Raw genomic sequence first — 23137 nt, 5'->3', positions numbered from 1 at the left:
AAGAGTGTGTCACAATGTCACTGTACCCTTCACCCACTGCTCAAACACTCCTGTTGAGCCTGAAAACAAAACAACACCCCTTGAGCTGGGCTTGGCTGGCATCACTGTGCTGCAGCAGCTGATGAAGGGTGGAAGCTGAGCACTCTTCCAGTTCCACTTCTCACCTCTGGCAGGGTTTACCTGTCGCACACCCACCCCTACCATTCAAATAAATGTTGTAGTAAAATGGCAAGTTCTCACCAGTAAATGAAACCTGTAAATGTTAACATATTTTTGAAATTACTGTACTTTGTACATACAAATTTTAATTATAGGTAGAAATAATTTGTTTTGTATTTAACTTGGCAAAAACCAACCATCTCATTCCATTAGTTTTGACTATCCAAAACCATACCCTCCATTACTGCGTGGACTGCAAAACCCCTTTCTCACACTTGTTCTGACAGAGCTTCTCTGGACTGCAGAGCCAGCAGCAGCCCCTACTCTCATTTGCATGGAAGAAGAAACTTGTAGGTTTGGGTCAACTCAATTAATGAATGGAAAAAAACCTGTCTCAAATCTTTTAATATTTTTTTATTGCTCAGAGAAACAGACAGGAGAGCCTGAAATACCATGTGGTAAAACAGAACATTTAGAAACCTGAAAGACACTCATCACATGAACAACACATTGTAGATGCATATTAATTAAAAACAAAACAAAACAAAACAAAACATTAAGCTGGAAATACAACCACAAGGGATAGTTATTGAACAAATATCAAGCTTGATATTTCCTGAACTAATATCAAGGAATAGGGGAACAAAGCTCAGCCAACCTGTTCCAAGTGTTCACTGGACAGCAAGAGTGAAGAAAAGATTCTCTGAATTCCTGGAGCTTTTGACTCCTGTAATTATTTCCTAAATCACGTAGAGTGCCTATGTTAGCAATATTAACATTTTAGACAAATGATCTGGAAAACTAAAACAAAACAGAGTAGTGTGTACACTGAGGAGAAAGAGAGGGCCAAGTGACTGAATGTTTTGACAGGATGTTTTTAGATTAATTTATCATTTATCTGTTAAGAAGAGTTGCTTTTAGCAGTAGTTCTTGCAAAATGTAAGGTCATTAAAGCTTTCACGTGTGCCACTGTGCAGCAGATAATTAAAGGCATAGCTAAAGCAAACTCAAAGCAGGAGCTTTGTATAGAGAGGTGTACCTGGTTAGCACAAGCACTGAGAACAGGCTGCAGTGAGAGCCCCCATGCTGAAATGTCTCCATTTCTGCAGGTACTGAACTGATGAAAGCCGAACTAATTAAAACCACACATCTACAGATAGCACAACCACATCTTCATTCTGCTTTCAGACATCCTCTGATTCACCCAAGTCTAGTTAGTTTAGTTATTCTGACTGATCATAAATCTGACCACTCAGCAGAAGGTATGGTTGAGGCATGGTATTAGAAATGCTTCATGATCATGAACACATCACCAGAAATGAGAGAGAAGAAGCCTGTGCCTGTGACCAGTGACAGTGATGTACAGTTCTATTCACAGTTCTACTGGCCTAAAGACCAGTATTAGGGCACTGCACCAGGGTCACCCTTGCTCATTAATGGACAACAGCAACTCCCTACACCCCTTTAGTCACATCTGTTAGCTTGAGTAAACATGGTCACATGCCAAAGATTTTATTTCCTCTCATACACTGACTTTGCAGGGACTTGTAAGGACTTTAGTTAAGTTATGCAAAGACAACCCCAAAGAAATACATGGACACCAGGTGAGGCTGCCTTTGCCTTGTGAATGTCCTGCTGTAGCCTCTTTTTCAGATGACTCCTTAGCTTAATTTACAGTTATGGCTCTCAGTAGATAACTGACAAGAAACCTCACAACTAATCAGGTCATACAGTCATGGTTCCCAGTGGAAATACGATTTTTGGCCGTTTAAACAGATTCAGAACCTAATGGACACTTTAATTACTACATTCACCATAAATGCAACAACCTTAATTTTATTTATCCTAAACACTTCATCAGAAATTTTGTATGCACACCTTTTCGAGGCATAGTGTGCACCAGCAAACTAAGAATTGTGTCCATAAGCAGACAGAAGCAAGGAAAACATGAAATGGAAGTGCCCATACTAAACTGCACATTAATAAATGGATGTACCACTGCAAATCAACTTTTCAGTTATCTCTCTGGTCACAGCCTTACTGGCAGGCATGTTCTAGCACTCAATACAACTGCATTGGACAAGTAAGTGATGCAGGCTTTGCAACACCAAAAGCAAATGCAGTGGAGCAATAGCAACTGTGAGATTTATGTCCATGTTACTCTCAGTTTAGTATGATATGACAAAGTACCAACATGAGAACATGTTCTGCTTTATGAAGCCATAAACCATCTGAAATGCAATGCTGCTTCTACTCAGATAAGCATATCTGCACCGGAAATCTGCTAAATTCAACTAGTCATGTCCTCACTGTGTTTCAGAATAAACATGAGATGATGGTGACTGATATTTTTCTGGTATTTTTGCTCCTGTAAGTCCCTTGTTGAATCATCTAAAGACAAGTAACAGCTATAAACCCAGCAAACACTATTTATGTTTAAACATTTACTGAAAAATCATTAAGTATAAAGATAGGGAGACTTTTCAGTAATAAAAATGGGAGGTAGACACCTCAGTTTAAGGTGTTTTGAAGGCCATTCACAATCTCCTTTGGCACTTGAGTAATTACTAACTTCTCTAAATTCCAAAAATATGATGACAGTAAAATGATTATGTCTCTGTTATACCTAAAGATTAAAAAAATCAGAAAATTAAGAGACCATGAGCACCTGTGAAAACAGTTATAAAAAGATTTTTAAAAATTGCTTCCATTTCATTTGTGCGGAAAAAGTGAACAGAATAATTATTGTCGTTTCTCTGAACCTCTTGCTTCACAAGACAGAAGATCAAGAACAAATCCCAAATGCTGATGAACATCTCCTCTGCTCTATCATAGTCTCTTTCTCTACATCACTGTAACACAACTGTATCTCAAATACATATTTGGGATGTCATGTGTAGGCCACACCCAAGAAAAACAATGATAAACTCCAAGAGAAGAGACAGAATTATACAATACTGTATCACACAAGACAAAAACATTAAAATTTCTGCAAATAAGAGATCTTGAAAAATTCCTCCTGAAATACTAACTTAATTCAGAACAAATCCTGTGCTGTGTAAAATTTGACATATATTTGCTAAACATTACATGTCAAAATAACTTAAAAAAAAGGAACAAAGATTTAAGGTATTTTCAGAGAATTTCAGAGTTGTCAACCTCTCCTGTCAATAAGATGCTCAAATTGTTGCCTCAAAGTCAGTGGTGCATATCTTATCAAAAGACATAAAATTATTCTAATCTTATTCTAATAGTGAGAACAGTAAGTTTACTTCTGTCTTATTTGCATGTACCTTTCTTTTTAAAGCCTGGCTTAGTGTTCAAAAATTAAAAAAAAACCCCTATAAATACAGAAAAATAAAGCTTAATAGCACACAATATAAAAAATGACAAGTTTCAAATGCATTACATTGTTATTGTGGAAAAGTGCACTACAATTAATCTGCAGGTCAGAGACGCTTTGATCATGTTCATATTTTCCATGATTAAATCCTTAAAAGTTTTTCATCTTCTCAATTAAATGAGAAATCTTTGATCCACCAAGGTTTTGGAAGCCAAATTCTTCTGCCCAAGTGTATTACGAATAAACCTAAATATCTAAGAACATTTTGGAAAATATGTATTAATGAAGAAATAATTACATTAGTATGTTGCAGTACATAACATAAAATAGTAAATTCTGATTATCTTTAAATTTTAAATAATATTAATTAGATGCTTAATCCCCTTTAGCATTTTTAAAACACTTCCCACTATCTTTCTATCCCAAATTATGACAGAATTATGTGAGATTAATTTTAACAGATATTCCCATTTTCTATTCAAAATTATTTGTAACCTCTTCATTCAGGATCACCATTGAACAAAATTAATTTCTCACAAGTCTATTTGACAAAATAAATAAAAAAAAATATTTCATAAGGTCTCAGTATAATCTTCTCTCACTGCACACTGCTAACTCACTGCATTTATTATCTAGCTAACTATTTAAACTGCCATACTGACTCCCATTTAAAAAATATTACTTTACTCTTAAATTGAAATTTACCTCTTGTTGCAAATATGTTAGAATAGCTGCTAAAACAAAACTTTGAGAAGCTAAATCCACAACCGAGAAAAACAGGATATCAAAGATGAGCAGTGTTGTTTCATTGCCATAATAGAGAACATCAGTGAATGAGTGTCCTTCATCTATGGAAAGAGAATATTTTTTTAAAAATTAGTATTTCTGTGAGTTGCAAGTTTGTGGAGTTCATCAGTCTGTGCTGAGGAAGCTGATAAAAAAAAGGAAGATCAGCGATAGAGCAATTTATGACATTCTATGGCAACACAGAGATAGTCCTGTCATTCTTTTGAAAATCAATACAAACTTTTCACTTATAAAATGGCATCATACTGATGAACACATGTGTTACACACAGCTCTATTTACTCCTGAAATCTCAATCATATTATTTTAAAAAGTTGTTTTAAATCAAAAAGCAGATGTAGCTTCCCTGTCACTGAAAGTTTTAGTAGCTCCTAGCTCTGGGCCCAACTCAACAAAATCATAAAAACATATGCTTCTTGCCTTATTTAGGAGAAGGTTCAGAGCTTTGCATTATTTTTGTTTAATGGTCCCCCAGAAAACAGGTCTTTTAAGGTGAAAATACCTTTTTCACAGCCAAAGTACTCTAGACCATTTATCTACCTCTTTATTTTAATCAAAAAACACCACTTCTATAAGAGAAAAGAATATGTAAACAATTACAAAAAACATACTTTTCCGTTTTCCTACTTTTTCAAAAAATGTCCAATACAAGTTTAATTCGAAACAGTGTATTTTCATTATAAATTGTGTATTTCAGTGCCATGAAATCCTGATTTATATCTAAACTTCTGGGAACCATAGCAGTCTAGACTATCAAATAGTATATTTCTATCAATGCTTATGATTATGAATTTCATAAATGTGTACATCTGTCACTTTCAGCTGCCTTAAATAAAAAAGATCACAGTGAAATGACAAATTATAAACAGGATTTCTATAACCTTCAGGACTTCTCTTAAATACCTCCCTCACAAGTAGTCACTTGATCTCTCCTGCTGTCAAGTCCATTGTAGATGGTAAATCCTAGGAAAGAAATCTACACAGAAACCAGGATACTTAAAATAGTACAAATACCACACATCTTTTTACCATTATAAAAAATACTTTTTTCTATTGGTTCCATGAACTCCATGCCAAGAATTCGTTCAAGCAGCAACTTATCTTTGACAATATAATCCATTTCTTTATGAACCTGTAAGAAAAAGAAAAACAACACTTCTTGTTTTATGATTTCAAACCTGCTACAAAGTGAAGTACAGCTACTTAGACTTTTATGAATGAGACAAAACCCACTGGTCTATTCCACGACAAAAATAAGCACATAACAAAAAAGGATTTATCATCTTTAAGTGCAGTCTGCACTGCTGAACAGCACTCCAATTCTTGTTTGTTTTTTTTTTTTTTTGAATGAAACACTGTTCTGGATGCCATAAAATCCTTAACAATAGATCCTAAAGCACATAAGCTTAAAGAGGAACTGCAGTCCTTTAGATTTACAATTTTTAGTCTGTATTTAGAGTAAGTGTATTTTCCTTAATATAGTAATGTCAATATACATACATGATCAATAAAAGAACAGAGAAATTTGTTCATGGCATTGTAGGCCCTTGTGCTTTGTTCGGAAGTATTTGCAGATGAGTTCAAAAGCCTGGCAGGACCGTGTTTCTGAAATACAACAAGACCAAGACTTTAACAGAGAAATTTTGTATTTTAAATAACATTTCAAGAATACCAATATCTCACTTACTCTTGTTAAGGTTTCATGAATCCAGTCATAGTTTAGTCGCATTTTTCTTGAAATGGAAATCTGAAATGTCTGGCCATCTGTGTTTGGTAACAAACCTCTCTGACTACACAGATTTTCCTATACAATTAAAGCAAGTGTAAATTAACATAATTAATGTCATTCATAGACCCAAAAACAGTCAAAAGCTTTTCATTTCCTCTCTTTCATGTATAGATAACACTTAATATCTCTAAATATTTGAAATCACTGCACTCTTGTTCTATGGCAGCAAGATTTCCTTCAGACATGAAATCCTGACCCCTGCTGTCACAAAGTCCTATTTCTCATTTCACCTGTGTTCAGTTCATTACCTTCTAATAATACATATTCTGGTATTTATTCTGAAGACCTTTCTTTTAGGTCTATAGTTTCTTCTATACTTGTCTCACTTTGCTTTTTTTGTTTCATTGTTTTGGATTCCTGACTTTTTCCATGTGTTTTTCAGGTCACATTTAATAAGTCTCAGAAACCACAAGAAAATAAAAAAATTTGACATCTTCATGGGGAAAACCCTGTTTTTCCCAAAATTATATTAACATAAGCAATTAGAAAAAAAATTTATTAGAACCCATAAATCAAAAACATTTTTAATACGATTCCTCTGTATTTCAGTGTTTGAGATTTAATTTTCACATGGTTTTGTTTTTTTCTGTCCACTTAACATTGAAATAGGAATATCTTTATTTGTCCCGATAAAGATACAAGATATAATGAAATTTAATGCAGTCTCTGATCTTGTATTAGACATTTTATATTTGCCTGGTCTTACAGCAATGATATAACATATGAAAAACTAGAAAAAATACTTATGCAAATTAATTTCTATAAAGAATGGGTTGTATCACCATAGTAGAAGAGATGGAATAAAGGAACTGATTGGCAGATTACAAGTTTCTGTATTAGTGTTTCAGATCTGTCTCTTTACAAAAGCCTTTTGGTATGCACCTTTTTGAATGCATGACCTTATGAAAAGCTTAAAAATTGAGAAGAAGGTTCTTAACTATATGAAAAAACCTTTTTAGAGAAACAGGAAATTTATATCCTTGAAATGTGAAGAAGTAACAAGATGAAATAGTGAAGAAAAAGAAAGATGAAGAGCTAGCGGAAAGAAATACCGAGTCATATATTTACATACCAACAGCTGCTATCTTTAAGTAACATGGTTCAATGTAGTGCACAATTGCAGATCCATAATGCAAATGTGTGTGGTCTTTATATAAAGTAAATAATTGAGCAGATATAAACATGAATACTTTTACTTACTGCTTCTCTCTTCAGGTTCATATTCATTTCTTCCATATTGGTATCTGCATGTCCATGTACTGAGCGGCCGTGGATATAATGACCAAAGCAGTTGTGTGACAAGAGAAACACTGAAATCTAAGAGATGGGGAAAGAGAGAACACTTTAATCAACAATTATAATTTTATTTTTGATCTTCTGAATTCAGAGTGAAGATCAGTCAAATCAGCCAGTCCTGCTACAAATACAAAGTAGGCAAGTACCAAAAAAATGGAGAAAAATATTTAGCAACACTTTTACTAGTTAGTTTTATCTGTATGTAACTAGAAACACATACAGCTTCAAGTTTAGTTCATCAACAGCAAGGATCTGCTGCTGCTTAATTCCATTGAGCCAAGAAGTTAAAGCTGTTAGATTTTTATTTATTTATTTATTTATTTCTGTGCTACATAATACATATGCATGATTCCAGCTGAACTCCTAAAAGGCTGTATTTAACATAACTTCATTAAGTATGATACAATGCTTATAAACCACATAAACTCCAAAACTTATTATTTTCTACAATCCAGGAACTACATGGGTGTTTCACAGAGGAGGAATAACCACAGCTGGAAAGATTGATAAAAGAGGTAAATCAGTATTTTTAAGAAGTTTTGGGAAATGAGGTTATCCAATCTATTCTGACTGCACTCTTCATAGGTTAAAAGGTAATTCCTGCATTACAAAGCTTGAAAACCCATATGTAAAGAAGAGAAAGTTCAGATGTGAGTAAGAGAAAATGCATGCAAAAGGTGATAACTGTTAAGAGGGACAAAATTAAGTTCAGCAGTTGAGGAACAAGCACGAGACAGGAGCAAAAACTGGACATATATGTATTAAATAAAACCAAGACAACTTGCAAGTCAGAAGTACTAAAACACAAACCAGTATACAGAATGGCAGTAAATAGTTCCATACCTAATGTCTGTTACAACTTGTTATTTTTGAATTCTGTATCAGCACATGTAATCAATTTAAACTAAAAAAAAAAAAAAAAAAAACAACAACCAAAAAACCTAAAAATCAGTTGTTTAAAATAACATATTGATACTTATGCTTCTGAAATAATTTTCCATCTAAAGTTGAGCTCATAAAATGAGCTGAAGGAAACATCAGCTTTGGCTGTTAGCTACTAATCTAAATTAAATTAATAAATATTACTTAATATTCTTAAAACTATCTTATGTACTATTCTATTTAAAATGCCACACTACAAATGAGACAAAGAAATACTTACATTGCTCACACAACATAAATCAACAAATTGGCTTATCTTATCTTCAACAAATCTTTCATAAATCACAGCAAAAAATATAACCTGAAATAAATCAACCACATTTTCTTTCATTAGTTCATTGATGTTATTAAGAATTAATTTCACTACTTCACACCCACAAACAAAAGACTTCACTGGACTTAATGAAAAGGGATCAACATCCTACTTCCTTTAAGAAGTAAAGTGTTACTAAGAACCGGCTTTTTATTTTGAACTTGTCAGATGCTTCAAAGTTGTTTAAAATAAAACAAAGTATGTGCATAAATTCACATCTTTGAGAGGATTAAAATTCTGATCCAAAATCAGATGTCTCATATTCATTTTGAGTCCCAAAGGTGTACTATGCTAAAACAACTAAACATAACAGTTAAGAACATACTCCATGCTATGATAAGCAGCTTGGACAGTCTAGAGATTTATTCTAGCTTCCAAGAACCAGCCTAAAAATGATAATTCAGGATGTCACATGTTTCACATACTTGTAGGATGGCAATGGCTACCCAGAGTGCAGCAGACACACCAAATCTTAAAATGCGGCTCCAAGGAGCTACATAGCTCTCACTGCTTCTCGTGAGACTGGAAGAAGCATCCATTAAGGCCAGGTTTGAAAATCCCACCACCTGAAGAGATAAGAAGGTCAATATAACAACAGGTGAGAATGAATAGTATTAATTAGGATCCTGTTGTTTCCATCATAACAGGAAGTAAGAAAAAATAATGAAAAATGGACCTGGGAATAGTAGCCTGCTCCCTATGACAGAGCTCAATTGTGTGATCCAAAAGTCAATATTGGGTTCTACTGAAAATGTCTAGAAGATTCTACTACTGTACTGCATAGGGATATAACTTCTGCCAAATTTCAGCTCTTTGGTACTATATATTCCAGTGTCAAAACAAATTTTCATGTGCTTTGCAACTCTTAAAAGGCTGATTTGTTTTCTTTTTATTGTATAGAAATATATTTTCCTCCACCATCTGTATGGTTGAATCTATTTTAAACAAAAAAATCTAGAAAAAGTTCCAAAATAAAAAAGATAAGAGGAACAGTACGTGTTGAAACACTTAAGAGGTGAAAAATTAGTGAAAATCTTTCATAACAGAAGTTGCACCAAAATATACTTGTGGTGGGTTGACTATTTCCTCATGTCCTAGTGCTTGTCATATGGGAGAAGTAGCACCCACCTCACTAAACCTTCCTTTCAGGTAGCTGCAGAGTGCAGTAAGAATAACTGCTCTCTTCTGCCTCTCTTTTAACATTGCACCTGAGTTGGACCTGGCCTGTATTTACCAACAGCAAAAATGCTCACATAGTGAATCAATAAAGTTTCAGGACTTTCATTACTTAATTTAATGGAAAAAATTTAAAAGGACTATAAAATTAAATGAAAGTGTTAAAATATGCATAAGAATCTTAAAAAAAAACAACTATATGCTACACACTTAAAGAACACTTCCTAAAATAGAAAAAACTAATAAACTACAAAAGAAACAAGCCCAAACATTTTTTAAAAGCTAAAGCACAGTTTGTCACATATCCTGAAGCTGTAACTGAAGGCATACTGCCATCGGGAACAGAACTGGCACATTTTATTTCCTGCATAATAAAAGGGTGCTGCAGCAAATTAGCAGGAAGGAAGCTCAGTTCAGACAAATATGAAATCAGGAATAATGATTCCTGACTGTGGCAGGAGGGTGCTAGTAGGCAAATAAAGAATTGAGTGTGTACACAGATTTATCAGTCTCTTAAGCCCTTTAAGGTAACTCATTACTTAAAAAAAAACCCCAGACAAATCTAACAAAGATCTCTAAGGTAATTAAAGGTTGGACATTTTTTTAAGTCTTCCTTAATGAAATATTGCAATGACCTATACATACATATACATTTTTAAATGCATTAGAATAATTATTTTACTAGGTTACATGATTTCAAGTGAATTTAAAGTGATTCACTATTACCACACAAAATGCAAGAATGAAACATCAGACCCCTATGTTACACTCTGGTTGTGAATTATAAATGATAATAATAAAAGTAATATTACCTCCAGAAAAAAAAGAACTGCAAGGACTTGAAAGAGAGGATTTATTTTCCTCACTGTCTGAATTTCATTCCATTCATTTGCTATAAAGTACGTCCTCCATATGCTCACAGGTGCAGCAGCACTTTTAGTAACACCTTCACCTAAAAAGAGTACGTACAGTAAAGCTCTAAAATTTAACATCTGAGAGTAATATCTGAATTTCATCAAAGCTTCTTATTAAAGAAGTGTAGTTTGAATTACCTTCAACTGCTTTAAAAACTTTGCCCTTAGGTCTTTCCCAGTCAATAAAGAAAATATCAATAGCAAGTTGTGAAACCAGCAAGTGCAAAAATTGTAGAGCCTAAGAGAGAAAAGTAAGGACACAAACAGCATATACACGAAGATGGAGGAATAGTCATTGCATGGATTATTCATGAAACATAACAAGCAATATCTTGATTATACATGAGACTGCAACTTTATTACCAACTTTTGATAATCTTTTGTTTGTTTAAAAGCTTGGAATAATGGTAAGTTGTGTGATGATGTCCCAAATTATGAAGAAAATACAGCAAAGTAACAAATTTTAAAAATCCCCATAAAATACTAACCTGGACTATGAATTCCAATTCAGTATAATGCCTACAATTTATATAATATTTTTATGTGCCATGAAGACAGAACAGTGATCTTAAGAGTTCTACATATTTGAATGTAATTATTTGGTTCTGTCTTCTTTCTAATCAGGAACTCACAGCACTTACATTGTGCTTTAAATAGAAGTACTTGCTTTCTTGATATGATGCTATTTTATTTGGGTTTCTTTATACCTTTATCCATGAAAGAATGATTTTTCAGTCTGTCTTTTATGACCTTCTTGAGACATTTATTTTCCTATAAAGACTCCACAAAATAAATTTCTGTGAAAAAATTACTTAATTCTCAGAAGAACATAACTATTAGGCCATAACATCCACACACTAATAACTGTACAAGATATTTAAAAACAAGCCTACTGAAAACAGGATACATACATAGAAGCATGCTGACATGTATTTTACGGTGAGGAAAAAAATTATTTACCTTTAAACTAAATGCACATGCTATGTATGTAACAAAATCTTCTTCTTGAGATGGAAGAGGTAAAAGGACAGATACAAACTGCTGAGCCTATAATTGAGAAGTTACATTGAAACAGTACACCTGCATACATGACAACATAATAAATGCTTAAGTATGAATAAGTTTTTCCAGAAAAAGATCAATGAATGTGTAAAATATTTTAAGTGACTATTAAGCAGACTGCAAGTACAACAAATCCTAAGGAAAAAACACAGGTGAACACAAAATTTAAGTACACAAACCAAAATGTTACATAGAACTTGCCTCAATAGTCTGACAAGAAAAGGAAAAAAAAAAGAAAAAAGAATATTAATGTCCATGTAAAAATATATTTAATATTACTAGGTTTTTATACATCCAAATCTGGAAGAACACTTACTTTGAAGAATACAAGCCAATAAATCCCTGTGCCCACTGTGATGATAAAGAAAACGTTGGCAAGGTCTCCAGCATAGAACAGTAAGAACTTGAACACTGTCTGCAATTATAAAAACACACAGTAGACATCTGTAAAACTATTAAGTAAGGCACATGTTCATAATGCATTCATATAAAATGTTATGTAGCTCACATAGGAAACTCTAGTACTGAAAAGTAGCCCTGAACAAAAGCTTTCCACTGTGGCTATATATCTATGGTATTATCACCAGCTGAAACTCCTACATGCTGGTTGTTGTTCAAGGAAGAATTAATCTGAAAACCAAGTCCACTCAACTGATCAGAATAGCCCTGTAAATACCCATATTTTTTAGAGCAGCATTTCCTGAATGACAATATCAGAATCAAAAAGAATGCAAAATACCTACTTCCTCAAGTGAGCCTAACTATGGGGCACAGTTCTATGCAGCTAGGCTAGAAATTATTTCAGTTACCTTAAGAAAACAAATCATTATAATCACAGGGAGTGACAGCAAAGGTGCCCTTAAAGAGAGGAAGAGATGTCCCATTTCAGTCTGGCAGCTGTTCATACCTGCAAGTCAATTATAGAGCTTCCTGTCCGCCTCTTCCAGCCTGCAGTCTTGAGAAGAGACCATAACACTGCCAGTCCACCCAACACACCCAGTGCGATCTGAAAATAACAAAAAATTATTTGCAGATAATTTCTGCACAAAATATAGAAGTAAATCATTATGTCAACAAATTAAAGGGAATTAAAACTTACATCAGTCTGAATCTGAGCCTCTCTCTGATTCATCTCATAGCTGACTGCGAAAGAAACCTGAATATTAAAATACAAAAAGTAAATATACACAGAAATTCTGAAGTGTTACAACCATGACAGACAGTGGTAGCTTTCAGTTTGGTGGGAATTCCCATCTAGGGCTACTATACAAGTACCACAAAGATCATTTTTTACTGCATATGACCTGGTGTGCTCTGTTGGCAGGCTCAGTACCAGCATGTACTATGCAATTCTTACTGCAGATTTTACCAGCAGTAATGCTGGGGATGCCTGCCCTCTGCAAGATACCAGCTATACCTTTTTGTAATTATTTCAAATGTGTATGATTTCTTCCTCCTGAAAGGAGACACTGAATGTTTGATACTTTCCCTCTTATCACTGATCAAAGGTAACCTTCATGTAATTAGACCAACATGCAAAATCATGGTAAGCTTGCACAGCTCAGATACTAGGGTTTTGGGTTTTTTTCAGCTTGAATGGAATAAAAATTGTCATGCAGCATCAAAATTGTTCCCTCTAGCTTAAATTTAACCTAAGACCTCTTTTGACTTTGGTCTGAAAAATTTGGACATGGAAGAGAAAATGTTTGCCTTGTTTTATGATATTCTTTCCCGAGTCTTTGTCACTGCACAGCTAAAATTAACACAAGCATGATAATAAATAGTTTTTCTAATTCAGTTTAAAAGAAGTATCACCCCTCCCTCCCCTCCTTCCTGACATCTTGTTTTCCCCAAACATTTATTCCAGTCAGATATCACTGAACTTGGACTTAAGTCTATCATCTATCACTGAACTTGGACTTAAGTTTAAATATCCTCAGTTACTACAAGCTCAGTGTTTACAGAAACTGGAAACAAAATTCAATGTATTTTTTAGTTGCATAAAATTTGTTAAATGCAACAAGACATCCAAAATTGGCAATACCCAAATACATCTCACATAGATACAAGGATGAAATAATATGAAAACTGAGGAACTGAAAGCAATTGTTCCTACCATCACAATTTGAATGAATTACTTTCTGGATACAGTGCTGTCTAGCAGTTAAATAAAGACACCAGTTAGCCAGAAAAAAAAAAAAAACCAGTCTTAATTTTTCTGTCTTTCTAATTCTCTTGCTTTCATGCAACTAATATGGAATTCAAGGAATGCTGCTAGCACCACAAATTTCTTCTAGCCAGATGTCTTTATGTACTGGAAGTCTGAACAGCTGAAGGCTGACAAGCAGAAGATGCTAATAATGATTTTTATTTTGTTCTACCATCAATATATTTACTTTTTAAAGCAGTGTGATCTACCACACCAACAAGACAGAAGAATGGGACATCTGTGCTGCTGTCCATGAAGGCAAGCAAAAGGGCAAGTAGGAAAAGTCCCTTTTGCACCTGCTACAGTAGAATTGGTGGTTTTCAGTACAGAAAGATGAAACACTAAAGGATGTTTTAAATATATTACAAATATTTTAACTTAAACTACACATTACCTGAAATGTTTGTGTCATAACAACCTCCTCTTAATGCACTGTTCTAAATAAAAATACTAATTCCTTGCATAAATTGCTTGCAGTGCTGCATAGAGTCCTTTATCTGTTATGTGTGTAAAATTTTATTTGAACTGTAGCCTAATTTAGCATTATAAAACCAGTTTCAAGTTCCAAGTGTTTTAAGTTAAAAAAGACTGAAGATAAACTGAAAAGAGAACACTTTTAACTGATTTGTTTTAAAAGGTTTAGTGAAAACTTGTAACTTCAAAACTGATCAGAACTAGAAACTGCCTATTAGATTTTTATAACCCACTACCAAAAACAGAACTAAAAGTATAATTAAAGTAGCATAAAGATCTCACCATCACACTCTGGGTTTCAGGGTTTTGGATAAGCACATCTGTATAAGCAACAGTAATTAGAGGAGGGTAGATGGTTCCTCTCTGTGTATGGGATACCAGACGGATACTGCAGAAATACAGAGTATGATTTTTAATTAAAAAAAAAAAAACAAAACAACTGGATGAGTGCTTGGGAAGCAATCATTGAAACTTACAAGGAAATACTAAATGAACAGAACAACCTGAGCAATTAAATGTGAGTTTCTAACCCAATGACATGGCACTTCACATTTTAAAAGTACAACTGGAGTGTACAAAAGCATGTACAGAAATATATTTTAAAAATCATGGGAAGAATTGTTTACTGAAAATACCTTAATCAATCTTTACCTGTCTGCATCTTACAGGAGGACATCACATAAAGAAGGAGGAAAAAAGTTTCTTCCAAAATATATTCCAACTGAAATGAGCAATCAGTAATGACACTAACAGGCAGTCTCACAATTTTAGTTAAATAACTACAAGCCTGTTCTGGATTGTATAACAGAACAAGCAATGGGTTGGAAAAAATACTGTAAAAAAGAATATGGAGTATGAAATAAGATCATTGTATAGTCAGCAACACACATATTGAAAAAGAATTAACAGAGGAGTTTTTAGGCCTTTCCAGACAACGCTTGCTTGTAAGAGGTGACTGAATACCTGCTAACTTGCATTATGCCAACATGGTCTGATCCTTGTACCTGGAAGGGAATCATGGTGATTTCAATTCTCACAAGTCAATGTTGTTTTCTTTCACTCATCAGAACAACCTATGGAATTTCATTCCATTCCCAAATATGCAATGGAAAAAGCAGCACATATTACATATTAAAATATATATAACAAAACAACTTTAAGACAATAAAATGCAGACTGTACAACACTAGCTTTATTTTCTATGTACTGTATATTATATGAGTTAATCACCTTATTGTTATTTTGCTAGCAATCCGAATTACCCTTGGTGGTTTTCCCAAGTCATTCTCTTTTCCACTAAGTGCATCCACCAAAAAAAATCGACGAGTCAAAAGCCAGTTGTTCATATTACTGCCTAGAAAACATGACAGTTTCACACACACATTGTTCAACACACAAAAAGAATGAAATATATTAGAAACAGCACATATATAATTGTATAAACACATAGTAAGTAATGAGGATTTAAAATTGTTTATTTTCAATTTATACAAATAGATAATGAAATGAGATTATTTTATTTGTACATATTACTGATTCAAACGGTGTATGCAACCAAAGCTTGCACTTAAACTATCCGAACTTGCCCACAAATACTCCATTTTTAAAATGGAAACAAGTTATGATGTGTTGTGGTATCTTTAAACATAACACAGTAACAATAGTTAACATAGATTATTTCTATTTGAAGTTTTCAGATTGTTTAAATTCATAGAGATGCTACTATCACCATCTTACCTTGATTAACAAACTTTTCATTGTATTGAAGATTCAAATTTAAAACTGGCACAGCCCAAAGATGTTTCTGTCCACTGCCACCATTATATTCAAGGAACAGGTCATAAAAGACCGGATTAGCAAAATCCAATAAAATCTTAGAAACTGAAATTTTGCACTACAAGAAAAAAAAAAGGGAAAATTAAAAGATCACTTTAACCATTTAGTTAATTTGTCAAGCTGTGGATTCCTTCCCTACAGCCACTTTTTTACTCCATTAAGAGTGCACCTGTCCAAGCCACGAGCAGAGAGTTTCTTGAGAATACTGTGAGAAATGGTGTCAAATACATTACTGAAGTACTGATAGACAAGGCATTCCAACTATCTGCAAACAATTACAAAGCACTAATGATTTTATGCAAACTTCCTGGAAATGATTGCAATTAACTAGAATGACTAATGTGGAGATTTTTTCAACAGATTTGGAAAGAATATCCTAGCAAACCTCACAGACATAAAATTTGAAACAGCATTAACATTAAAGTCAAGAAACATAAATGCAGAAGTTGTGAAATCTGGTTCTGGGCCCACCAGTACAAGAGAGAAATTAAGCTACTTGATACAGTCCAGCACAGGCCACTGTGCTGAGGAAGAGACTGAAGCATCTCTGCTACAGAGAAGAGCAGAGACTCTTGTGCCTGGCGATAAGAAGGCTCAGGGGCATCTTATCAATGTGTACAAATATTGTACAAGGGAGGGTGTACGAGACAGAGCCAGGCACTTTTCAGCAGTGCCCAGTGACAAGACCAGAGGCAATGGGCATAAACTGAAATAGGAGGCTCCCTCTGAGCATCAGAAGACAGGTTTTCACTGACACAGGCTGCCCAGGGAGGCTGTGAAGTCTCACTCCCTGGAGATAAAAGCCATGTGGATACGGTCCTAGGCAACCTCCTCTACGTGGCCCTGCCTGTCTTGTGGACAAGACAGCCTCCTGCGGTCCCTGACTACCTCAACCACTCCGTGATTGTGCAAAGAAGTTAAGATATGAAAGCAGGTAACATTTTGTAAATGTGAACAACCATGCATTTAAAATACTCATATAATTTGTCAACTCTGTTTTCTCCAAAGCCACATAGGGAAAAACAAAAGTAATGCATACAATGGACAAAAATTATATTAAAAATACTCAGTAAGTTACTGATGTATCTATTCAAACGCAACAATATTAACTGTTATTAATACAGGTAATACAGAATCAGTATCAAATACTCAAGATTTTAAAAAGAAAAAAAGGCCCATACTCAACTAGTTCAATGATTCTAAATACAAAATGTTTTCATTCTGTCTGAAATATTGAAATATGGATTAAGCAACATTAAACAATATGAAAGATATTGTTAAATATCTTGATAAATAAAAATATTTAACAAAGATTTGCCAGTGTTATTTGGTAAACACTAAATTTCCCAGAGTAAGCTTTGACAGCTATGACTTTCCAAAACTTTCACACCACCTAAATAGCAGCCAGAGTTTTTATTTTTACACTTCAACACATAATGTGGGGAATAATTTTCAGTGTTTGATGAGTTAATAAACAATATTAGTATATAGGTATGAGATGCTGTGGTTATAAAGATATTTCTTTCTCCACTCGATTGCCAAAGAGACTACCGACTTCCCATCTAACATATTAAGTGACAAAAATTAATGATGCTTTATCACTGGCAGAACCATTTCTGCAGCTGACATAATTTAGTGTTCTAGTCCTTCTTCCTTTCCTGATGTTTAGTAAAGTGTGAAAACCCCAAGAGTGTTTTTTCATAGTTAAGACAAGTAAAGATTCTCTTTCCTCTGATGAGTAATCTGTTCAATTAAAATAAGTTTTCAATCTCTTCACTGAATTCACTGAATTCAGGGCATACTATAAAGAGTAAATGGGAACAATATTCAGGTATGGCATGACTGGATTTACCTTCTTTCCATATGAAAGATGGTGGTAGGAAATTTAGGAGATATGATACAAAGCATATGGCTGTCATAATTCAGGTACTGTGTTCTTCCACTGCTAAGTCAGCAACCTCACAAACACAAATGACAGTTTCATTTATTGAGATTATGCTATATAGTAAAAAAGTTTTGTGATGCAGTTAAATAATTTTAAAAAACTACACTTATTTAATTCAATTTCCCAAGAAAGAACTCCATGTTGCAGCCTGTGCCTAAACTCCAGAGGTTCTTCAGTATGCACTGAATAACTAATGACATATAAGGCAGCTTAATTCAAATTTGAAAATAGCATTTTATATCTTACTTACATTTTGTTGGTAAGTTGTTCCAAAAACATAAGCTGCATTCAATTTAGTTTGGGTATCAGGACAAAGCTGAATAAAACATAGTTATAATTTGGTTAATTCAAAAGCATCGTCTTCTCATGTGAAAAATATTTACAAGCACATATGTAATAAGAGTTCTCACAAAATGTATTTTTCTATTTTTTAATAAGAGAAGGATTTATGTTTTTGGTAAACACAATTATTTGTTTCACTAACACTGATGTGCTTAAAATGCTAGTTTAGCTTATTCATACTTGTATAGTATATTTCAGTTCCATCACTGAAATATGTGGACAGCAGCATCCAAACAGGCAAGAATAATCTTTCTGTGGACTGAACATTCAATGCACTGTACTGCCTCAAGCCAGAGGCTTCTGCTAAATTCAAGAATACCATAAGAAAAGAAGTCCACATTCATACAGCTTGGTTTCTCTTAAGTTGGCATTCTCAGACAATCGAAGTTATAGCAAGTAATAGATTTTTTTATTTTTTTAATACAACACTTATATTTTCAGCAAAGAACAGCAGATTCAGCTGAATCCAGAAAAAAATGGTCCAAAGTCTAACATGGAGGCCAGAGCCATTTTCCCAAATGAGAATGAAGTTTAAATTTGCATAAAACACAATTCTGTTAGTGTGAAATTGAAATTCTGGGAATTGCTACAATTATGCATTGAGACCACTTGACCATTGTGATGTCTTATCATCATGCATTAAAGGAGGCTTTGAATGGAAAAGCTATTCCTCTCTCATTGGCTCTTGACAGCTGTTAAAAGGTTTGCCCTAGAAAATAAATGTGCCCCATAAACCTAAACTTGTATGTCAGAATATATAATTTTCTATGCAGAGTAACTGTCTTAGTAACCTGTTCTCTTAAACACTAGTTTTCCTTAAAACTGGAGACACAGACACAAGATGGCTCATCCTGAGGCAAAAACAAAGTAAATCCTGAATGTCAGCTGCTCTTCTGTAGACACTGAAATGTTTGAAGTGATGTGCTCCAATAGAAAATGAACCAACAATTACCAATTGTTCTTGCTAGTGTTCTTATTGTTTGTCTAGGGAAATACTGAGAGTGCCTAGATCACCACTGGACTGCTAAAGAAATTCTATTCTGTAACATGCTGCAGCTGCCCACTGTTCTTTCTGATAGACTAATTACTACTGCACTTTCTAATTGCTGCTTACTTGCATTTTTTCACAGCCTAACTACACAGTGTAGTACTGCTGAAATAGAATGTCTGTGCCCCTGAAATCTGAGGATGTAGTGTCCAAGGGTACTGCCAGCAGTATTCCTCCTTTCTATGTAAAGTCTCCCATCATGTATTTATAACTTTCTGTTATGAAAAAGGCACATGCTGGTCATAGTGTGCATTTTCTATTTAAAACAAAAAGAAATAAGCAAGCAAAAAAAAAATTCCCAAGACAATGCAAAGATCAGCTTTCCTAGATCCCTTGACAGTGACATAACCACTGATTTGATTGTCACCCCCATGATGTGTGCAAATAGTTGACAGCATCTAATAGGGACATACTCATAGCATCATCTATAAACACATGTGGACACAGAGCTAAAGAACATAATTTTCTCAACAAGAAAAGGATGTTTAATAAGAAACTACACATGAGGAACTATGCTGAATGGAAGACAGAGATATCTGGTTCTAAATGATAAACAAGAATTTTTCAGAGTTTTCCAATATGCCAAATTTATTCTGGTCCAAAGGATAAAGGCAGCGTTGATGAATTTATGCTTCTGATTTTGTAGAGATCATTGTGAGCAAGAATAAAGGGCTATTTTCCCTAACCTAGTTCTACAGTTATGAACTGTCATTAGTGTAATAACCAAACTTTTGGCTTTTGTCTTAATTTGGCTAAAGGCACTCGGAACATTGTGTTGTCAAGAGAAGATAACTGTAATCAAACATACCTGTAAGAGACCTCCTTCCAAACTTTGCCAATTAAGAAAGTTTCCTGATGCATCAAATGAGGCTGCAATAAATTTGAGTTTTACATCCTGTTGATGAAAAAAGATAAAGACCAATGAAACTGCTTTGAAGTGGACATACACATTTCAGAGACTGCTGTCTAATTGTTTGATGTTTCCTAAAACTTTCAGCACAATCCTTAATTTTTTTGCCCTTTTGATTTTTTTAAATTTTGGGTTTGGTAGTTTACTTTTTTACAAAAAAACATACCATTCTTCTACAGCTTCACCGTAGAAGAATGGAAAAAATTCCAAAGGAACTTCTACATACATAGACATACCCTAACCTAATCAGGAATCCATGCAGATTTCTAATGTATACAATGCTGGAATCTAGTGGGCTTCCAGGACCTTCAGTGTTAGGAGGAACAAGTATTTTAGTTATTAAAATAACTGCAACATTGCAACATTGTTTAATTTAAAACATAGTCTTGTAGAATATGGCTGAAAAGGGCATAATAATTTTATTTTTGAGTCAGTAAGAAAACTCTAGATAAATTTGGCAGTATAACTGACAAAGAGGTTATCACTAGTACTATTTTCTCTTATTAGCTGAATTTGAATAACCTATTTCAGTTATTCTCTTTTACAATTAATTTGGAAAAATAAATCACTTCACTGTTTGATTTACTATCTGATTTCTTCATAAAAATGAGCCAATTAACAAACTACTTAAGCAGTTCATCCCTCCCAGGGATGGGTATCTAGCTTTGTTAACATTATTTTTCTTTTTTTTTCCCATAATTCACTGCAGTAAGAGGAAAAGGCTGGAGTAATACACTGAACCCATCTCTGATACAATCAGCTTGTAGAGATTTGTAACAGAAATATTACAACTAAATTGAGTAGGGGAGAAATGTGTGTAAGCAACAGAAAGTGTTAAACACCACATAACAGTGATGGAGAACACTGCTCTCAGCTACAGAGCTGATAAATGTGATAAAACCTGGCACAGACAACTTGTCAGCAAAAGACCCAGCACTCTGGCACACCAGGAGGGTGTCAGTAAAGATACAGGACATCACATTTACCCCTCTTTTTCACAACAGTTCACCATAAAATCCGACAAAAGGATGCACATATTTTAAAAAAAGACAAAGATCAACTTTGCCTCAGACTTATGAAGATGGAAGTAAACAAGACTCTGAAGCAAAAGACAGTGTCAAAACAACTATGAACTCCTAAGGTGTCTAAAACATTTGTCTAATTACTAGTTTACCACTGCCAATCCAGATCCTTGGGGACACAATGAACACATAACAGCTGGCATCCTTTGTTCCCCCTGCCCTGGTCAGACCACACAGGCAAGCATGTCTTGGCCTTATGAGAATGTGGGTATGAAAGTGTAAGCAAAGGAAGAGACTAGACATTATTTTAGATAAGTATCACCTTCCTCTTCCATAAGATCTCACAATGAGTTTTGTTACACTAACTGCCTAAAATTTACCTTTAGTAGAGTCACATCTATAATAAGTGTAAACATTTTATGTGATTATGTCCTCTTCCTAATGGCCACTTCCCTATGTCTACTACCCAACACCTACCTTATCTGTTCCCTTAAAAGTGAAGGTTGTAGGAAAATGATTCTTCTCAAGCACTTGGGATGCTAATCCTGGTTGGTCACCATAATACAACCATGGAAGATTATGCCTCCTGAAAAGAATAACAATGTTTTCTCTAAAGAAACATAATATTTTTCATCAAACAACATTTAGAATAATATTTTCCATACAAAGCTATTAAAGACCAAAAGTTATGGAAAAGGCAACTTACCAGTAGGGTATTGAATGAATGATGCCTACCCTTGCTGTACTGACAAAAATATACTGAAATAAACCACAGGCATCAGTACTTGAAGAACTCAATGAGTTCATATTCATCACACACATATTTCCAAGAGCTTGGCATGCTGTTAGATTAGAGTACAACTGCAGTGGAGAAACACAAGAACACAGAAAAAAAGTATTTAATTACCCTCCCTTTTCTGAGGTAGTCATAAAATTAATGTTATTTTTAGGAAGCCACTCCTAAACCTTTTGTGTTCACTTGAAAGTAATTTCATTTTGTCAACACCTACTATTTTCTTCCATGTATTCAGGTACCATATTTTTATAGATCTGCAGATGACAGCATGAAATCAATACTCTCACTTTTCAGCTTATTTTAGTTGCATCTGCTAGATGGTAAAAAGTGACAGAAATGTCAAAATCTGCACTTAGAAAACAAAGTAAGAATCAAAATATAATATATAATACCACTTAGACTGTATAGCAGAGATTTCTCCTTCAAAGACCTAAAACTGCAACTATAGATGCAAGTAGTATTTTCTCTTCAGTTTCATGTACCCTGTTCAATTTTGGTAAACACACCAGTGCCAAGTGGTATGCAGAGGTGACACCTGGCATCTGTGTGCAGGGGTCATTGCACTGTTATTAACTTGCCACCTCCTTACCCCCATTTTTGTGGGCCAGACCAGCAGCTGCTCATCACAGTCAGGCAGCACCTCTGAATGGCTGAGCAGGGTGAGGCAGACAAACAGGACAAACTGATGCCAGCGATAAAGAATGGGACCAGTGGGAGAATACATCTCAAAGCTGTGTGTATGAGATGGTGATAGG

At 34.3% G+C, this 23137-nt stretch overlaps 1 protein-coding gene across 2 annotated transcripts in view; it reads right to left on the bottom strand.

The window, feature by feature from the left end:
- Window positions 1–553: 553 nt before the first annotated feature.
- TMEM67 (transmembrane protein 67) overlaps window positions 554–23137 on the bottom strand; it is a 31592-nt gene continuing 9008 nt past the window's right edge. The window contains exons 8-28 of one of the 2 annotated variants that reach the window (XM_002198610.6): window positions 22293–22447; window positions 22064–22172; window positions 20463–20549; window positions 18515–18580; window positions 16221–16377; window positions 15714–15837; window positions 14766–14871; window positions 12900–12956; window positions 12708–12806; window positions 12117–12215; window positions 11699–11785; window positions 10877–10976; window positions 10637–10776; window positions 9074–9214; window positions 8556–8636; window positions 7298–7414; window positions 5996–6112; window positions 5809–5913; window positions 5338–5440; window positions 4208–4350; window positions 554–3756 (exon numbers count right to left, since the gene is read on the bottom strand). In XM_002198610.6, the coding sequence (XP_002198646.4) occupies window positions 3676–3756; window positions 4208–4350; window positions 5338–5440; window positions 5809–5913; window positions 5996–6112; window positions 7298–7414; window positions 8556–8636; window positions 9074–9214; window positions 10637–10776; window positions 10877–10976; window positions 11699–11785; window positions 12117–12215; window positions 12708–12806; window positions 12900–12956; window positions 14766–14871; window positions 15714–15837; window positions 16221–16377; window positions 18515–18580; window positions 20463–20549; window positions 22064–22172; window positions 22293–22447 (2274 nt within the window). In that variant the 3' untranslated portion in view covers window positions 554–3675. The remainder of the gene's footprint in view (window positions 3757–4207; window positions 4351–5337; window positions 5441–5808; window positions 5914–5995; window positions 6113–7297; window positions 7415–8555; window positions 8637–9073; window positions 9215–10636; window positions 10777–10876; window positions 10977–11698; window positions 11786–12116; window positions 12216–12707; window positions 12807–12899; window positions 12957–14765; window positions 14872–15713; window positions 15838–16220; window positions 16378–18514; window positions 18581–20462; window positions 20550–22063; window positions 22173–22292; window positions 22448–23137) is intronic. The other variant, XM_041713969.2, reaches the window with a different exon arrangement.

This window comes from Taeniopygia guttata, chromosome 2 (genome assembly GCF_048771995.1).
Source record: "Taeniopygia guttata chromosome 2, bTaeGut7.mat, whole genome shotgun sequence".
NCBI classification, from domain to species: Eukaryota; Metazoa; Chordata; class Aves; order Passeriformes; family Estrildidae; genus Taeniopygia; species Taeniopygia guttata.
This window is presented reverse-complemented; position numbering and strand designations above follow the sequence as displayed.